We start from the raw sequence: 6,422 nt of genomic DNA, 5'->3' as shown, positions 1-6,422 counted from the left end.
ATCTAAATGTATTCCTAAACTGATGTTTGTGAAGGAAAGAAAACACCATCCCCTTTCTCTGTCCTTCAGTGTTCTCTCTTTTTCTTTCTTTTGATATGGGATCATTCTTAGTAGCCCAGGCTGACCTCAAATTCAAAATTCTCATGATTTAGCCCAAGTGTTAGAACTACAATCATGTATCCCACCCAACTCACTATTATTAGCCACACTCATGTACATGTTAAATGAGAAAAATTAAGGCAGAAAATAATGTAATGCCATTTGTGGATGAGAGTCATCAAATAAAATTTGTACTATTTATTCTTCACATTTTAATAGACCAAAGGAAAAAATTACTGTTTTCATTAGGAAAAATAAATTAGAAGGGACCATGATTGAGAGTAATTTTAGATTTTGTTTTCTGACCAACATTCATTCTGTGAATTTTCTATCATGATACAAAAAAGTAGTTTTCAAAGTAACAAAAATGCATAAAGTATTATTTTGCAGGTTTTACTTAACATGTAATCACTATACTTTGTGTGGCAGGCAATTAAAACAAATAATAATATTCGTATCTAAAAGTTGTGACTTTAAACTTATAGAACAATGTCTACATTTATTCATTCTAAGTAGAGATGCTTTACATTAGGAAATAATCTGCCATATATATTCACTTTCACTCCATTATTGACCTGTGATTTAAGTGTCCACCAATTCTTTCTAAAATATTGTATTTGTTAAATTTTATTTTTGTGTATGAGTGTATTGTCTGCATGTATATAAGTGTACCCATGTCATGCAATGCCCATGGAAGCCAGAAGAGGGTTACATTCCCCTGGAACTGAAGTTATGGACAGTTGTTAGCCACTATGTGGGTGCTGAGAATTGAACCCAGGTCCTCTGCAAGAGCAGCCAGTTCTCTTAACTGCTGAGCCATCTTTCCAGTCCCAATGTCAACTAATTCTTGATAATTATTTAAATCTTTCAAGACATATATATGAACATTTATATAATCTATAATACTTTATAATAAAATATGTGAAATATGCAGTGAATATTTAATATTGTTACTATCTTAAATTCATTTAGTATCAAAAGAGCGCGTAAAATTAGACACATTAAGATGGGGCAAAATGCCAGATTTCAAAGAATTTCAAAATCTCAAATAATATTGGTGTCTTCTATGAGTATATAAGGGATGTATTTACAAATCTTGTTAGCTACTGAGTGGAATTCCTCCAGAGGAGGAACATAGGATGACTATTTTAAGAAATAGCATGTGCACAGAGGTTATAAACAGAAGTTCTAATAAATAAAATCCATAAATTAGATGGAGCTAAAATGATTCATAACCATCCTCACACAGTTTGATTTCAGAGTTTTACAAGGTTAACTACTTTGTCATGTTAACTTGGGTTTGTTACCTTCATTTCCCCCCAGACATAAACGTATGGAGAAAGAGATGGATGTCTACAATCTTAGCACTGTGACTCAGTTCATCCTCATAGGGCTCTCTGACCTCCCTGAGGTACGCTATCCTCTCTTCCTGGCATTTGCCATCATCTATCAGATCACTTTGATGGGAAATGGGGCCATTCTCTTGGCTATCATGACTGAAAGAAAGCTTCAAACGCCTATGTATTACCTATTGGCAAATCTGTCCCTGCTAGACATGTTCTGCCCATCAGCTACTGTCCCCAAGATGCTCAAGAATCTCTTGACTGAGGATCACAGCATTTCGTTTGTTGGGTGTGCTTTGCAGCTTTACTTTTTGGTTGCACTAATTGGGACTGAAGTCTTCCTGCTGGCTGTGATGGCTTATGACAGGTATGTGGCCATATGCTTCCCTCTGCGTTACTCCCTCATCATGACCAAGGTTCGCTGTGTGCAGCTGGTGTCTGGGACCTGGGCAGCTGGCTTTCTCAATTCTTTGCTCCACACAGTATCCACCTTCAGCCTGTCTTTCTGCAGGTTCAATCATGTAAACCAGTACTACTGTGATATCCCACAAGTGGTGGCCCTGTCCTGTTCTTCCACTTACGTGGAAGAAATGCTTATTTTAGTGGTTGGAGGTTTCTTTTCGGTTAGTGCCTTCATGATCACGTTGATCTCTTACATATACATTGTCTCCACCATCTTAAAGATCCAGTCTGTGGAAGGGAAGCACAAAGCCTTCTCCACATGTGCATCCCATCTTCTCGTGGTCTGCTTGTTCTATGGCACTGCTATATTTACCTATATCCACTCCTCCTCCAGTCAACACTCTCTTGCTAAAGACAGACTCATCTCCATGCTATATGGAGTCATCACCCCCATGTTAAACCCGATTATCTACAGCCTAAGAAATGCAGAAGTCAAAGGAGCACTCAGAAAGATTTTGTGTCAGAATTTGTTCATAGAACACATGTTTCGAAAATAATTCTCAAAGCTCTTCTTAGAATGAATGCATAGAAAAGTTGATCATTATATAAGTAAATATTTACTTATAAGTACTAATATACTTTTATAATCTGAGAATTAAAATGTATAATTCTAAAACAAACATCTTTGAGCTTCACTGAATTTGGCAGTCCCTCTAACTAACCTTGTATCCTATTACTGCCTTACCTATGTGAACATCTATATTTGTATACATTCCTGCACTTTTATTCACATATACCTGTATTATTTGTTTGTTGCTATTTTATTTCCAGTCTACATCTCAGCAACTATAATTAGAGTTTAGGTTTGTACTTTTATTTTAATTGACAAACTATTATGAATATTTAAAGCTTACAAATTTGATATATTGTTTATAATGAATATGTAATAGATACATGTTATTTAACATATTTCTCGCCTCAAAATCTTTTTGGGGGAAACATTCTTGAAACTGCTTGCTTTGCAAATAAAAATTTATAATCAATACATAATATTGCTATTATGTATTTTATTAAAATGTGTCTTTGAAATATATTTTATTGGGGAAAATCTTATGTATTTGATAAATTGAGGATCAATACCTTTAGCTCTCAACTTTCTATTGTCTTCAAATTCTTGGTCACTGTTAGCCAACATTGATCTGTTCTCTTCTTTGAATTCAGTTCCTTCTAATGCCACCTGGAATGCTCAATACTTATCTTTCTTGGCTTTGGGTATTTCACTGAACTGAGATTCTGAAGTTGTCACAAATGACAGTATTTCTATTTTATATATTTTAGTGTTTTTAAATATTTTGTTTATCATTTTTATTGTATGTGTATAATTGTATTGTTTGCATGTAACTGCACCTGTGTTTTGCAATGCCCACAGACATCAGAAGAAGGGGTTGGATCCCCTGGAACTGAAATTACAGATAGTTGTTAGCTGACATGTGGATGCAGAGAATTGAACCTGGGTCCTCTGCAAGAGCAGCCAGTGCTCTTAACCACTGAGTCATTTCTCCAGCCCCAATATTTCTAATTATAAGGCAGTACATTCAAGGGTATATTTATGCCAACAAATCTGTAACATTTGTGGTGGTTTAATAAGTTCATCATATATTTGAGCACTTGGTCCTCAGTTGGTGGCACTATTTGCAGAGGTTTAGGAGGTGAGGGCTTTCTTTGAAAATTCAGAGCTTCATCCCATTTTAGGATCACTCCGTTTCCTGAACATGCTTGAAGTTGTGAGCGCTCAGCTTTCTGTTCATATGTCCACCTCGCTGTTATGGAATATCCTTCTGGAACTATAAGCCAAAATAATCTCTTTTTTCTACAAATTTCCTTGATCCTGGTTTTATTAAAGCAACAGAAAAGTAACTAGCACACCATTAGTCTGTCCAACACTTTACTGCACCCCCAGACTTTTCTGAATTATTCAACACTCAATATGAGAGAGCAAAACATTCCTTGCCATATGAATTTCAAATATTTAGGGGTATAGACTTTGAATTGGGATGGATATTCCTATGATATTTACATCTGTAAAGAAGAACCTCTGTAGACTATTGATACTGAATATCCAGATTTTTCAATCCTGTGCGTTTCTGAAAGAAATGTTTCATGTTTATTTATTTTGAATTATCAAGGTGAACAAATTCTCCATATCATCATTGCTGATCTAACAGATGTGAGCAGATATGTCATTTTGAATTTAACTTGTTCCTCAGATATCTTTTGATATGTATGTATTCTTTTTGAAAGTCTTATGCTAATATTTTAATTGCATCATTTTTTTCTGTACAGATGATTGTTTTATACATTTTCAGCTTCAATTCCCTTTAAGACTATTTCTGTTATTTCTGCTATGATTTTTATTAGTTTTTCTTTTTACTGATATTGAGCTTGATTTGTTCTTTGTCTGTTTTTTAGGTATAACAATAGCTTAACTTGCTATAATTATTCCCCTGTGGTGTATTCATATGCCAGTACAAACTGTCTTCTTAGAACCACTTTTGCTGCCTCTAATCTATTTTGGTATACTGTGTTTCTTGCTTTTCACTTCTCATTAATCTTACTAAATTCCTTTGCTATTTTCTTCATTGACTCATTGCATAATTATGAATGTTTTGTGTAATTGTCACAGATTTTTTAATTTTCTAAGATTCTATCAGTCATTGATTTCTAGTTTCATTTCAAAAAGGAATGAATGAATGAGGAAAGATACTGATGTGATTTCAATATTCTTAATTTGCAAAAAATCTTGTAATGGCCTAATATATGTTTGATATTGAACAATTATCCATGCATACCTGAAAAAATATTTTTTTCTGTTGTTGTTCAGGAACTTGTTCTTTACACACTTGCTAAATCCATTTTATCTAAACTATTTATTTATTTATTATTTATTTTATGGGTGTTTTGCCCACATGTATTTAAATGTACCACATGCATTCAGTCCCCGTGGGAGTCAGAAGAGGGTATCAGATCCCCTGGAACTGGAGTTACAGACCTTTATTAGATGCTATGTAGGTACTGGGAACCAAGTCTGGGTCCTATGGAAGAATTCATTACTCTTAACTGCTGAGCCATCTCTCCCATTCTGACCTAAGGTCTTAAAGTCCTTTGTTTCTGTGGTGGTTTGAATAATAAACGCCATCCATAGACAAAAGTATTTGAACACTTGGTCAATTGATGACACTGAGAAATTTCATAGAACCCTTAGGAGGTGCAGCATTGCAGGAGGTAGTATGCCAGTAGGGGGCATGCTTCAGGGTTGATTGCATCACTTCACTTCTATTTTTGCTCTCTGCTTCCTCTGTGTACTTGAAAACATGACCACTCAGACGTCTGCTCTGACTGTCTTTAACCATACCCACACATCATCATGCACTGCCTTTCTGGACCCATAAACCTAAAAATTTCTGCCTTCTATAGGTTTCCTTATTTGTGGTATTTTGACAAAGCAACCAAAAATTAACTAATATAGGAACCAGAGAATGGACTGTTGCAATGAAGAATCTGATTGTTACTTTTTGAAGGTGTGTGAAAGATTTTCATTTCTAGAGTGGAAAGATTGTGGTGGTTTGAATGAGAATGTCCCGCATAGGCTCCAAATATTTTGGCATTTTGTCCCCAGTCTGTGGTGCTGTTTTGGGAGGTCTTAGAAGGTGTGGATATGCTGGAGGGAACACATCACTGGAGGCAGACTTAGAGAGTTCTTAAGCCTTGATGGATCTAGAATAGCTGTTCTCTCTTGCTTCCTGTGCCTGCTTGAAGATGAGAGAGCTGAGCTTCTGCTCCTCCTCCAGTCACCTCTGCCACCATGCCTCCCCACCATGATGGACTCAAGCCCTTTTGGATCCATAAACTCAAATACACTCTTCCTTCTATAAGTTGCTTTGGTCAGTGTTTCTATCATAGCAACAGAAAAGTAACTAATACAGTAATTGGTACCAGAGACTGGGCTTTTGGTTTTGGAGAACCTGACCAAGAGGGGTTTTGGAAAAATGTGGAAGACTTTGCAAGTTTGGACTAGAAAAGTGATTTAATGATGTAAGCAAAGCTTAATGGACCATTCTAGTTTGAACCTGGAAGAAAGAACTGATGAGAACAATGTAGTTCCAGAGGAAAATAAGGACATAAACAGAAACTGGGATATTTTGGCAAAGAGTCTGGCTGGAGTCTGCTCACAGCCAAAAAGTTTGCCTGAGGCTAAGATGAAAAGCAATGGACTAATTTCTCTGGTGGAAGAAATTTTAAGACAGCCTAATTTAGAAATGGTGGTGTGGCTATTAATGGTGAATAGTATGCATATCCACAGTGAAAAAGACCAAATAAAACAGAAGGAAATACAGAATGTACAGTTTGAGTTGAAGAAAGAGCATTAGGAAGATAAATGTTGGAGTGCTGGAGAGGATCCCTTTGATAAGGAGATTAAAGTGATTAAGGAGAGGCCTAATCACTTAAACAATGGAGAGAGTGCCTCCAGGGCAAGAACACACACAGCTAGGCCTTTAACTTGTGAAAGGAAAATGTTGT

The 6,422-nt window shown here is 35.9% G+C and overlaps 1 protein-coding gene across 1 annotated transcript; it reads left to right on the top strand.

Moving 5' to 3' along the window:
• Positions 1-1,444: 1,444 nt before the first annotated feature.
• LOC103750365 (olfactory receptor 5V1-like) lies at positions 1,445-2,401 on the top strand. The gene has a single exon (XM_008853416.1). The coding sequence runs from the start codon at positions 1,445-1,447 to the stop codon at positions 2,399-2,401; it is 957 nt and encodes a 318-aa protein (XP_008851638.1).
• Positions 2,402-6,422: the final 4,021 nt, after the last annotated feature.

This window comes from Nannospalax galili, unplaced genomic scaffold (assembly GCF_000622305.1).
Source record: "Nannospalax galili isolate Female #2095 unplaced genomic scaffold, S.galili_v1.0 scaffold627, whole genome shotgun sequence".
Classification (NCBI taxonomy): Eukaryota; Metazoa; Chordata; class Mammalia; order Rodentia; family Spalacidae; genus Nannospalax; species Nannospalax galili.
Note: the sequence above shows the minus strand (reverse complement) of the source record. Positions and strands in the feature narration are given on the sequence as shown.

Bases quoted from the DNA above. Each gene is read 5' to 3' on its own strand.
- LOC103750365 (XM_008853416.1), top strand. From the start codon at position 1,445: ATGGATGTCTACAATCTTAGCACTGTGACTCAGTTCATCCTCATAGGG.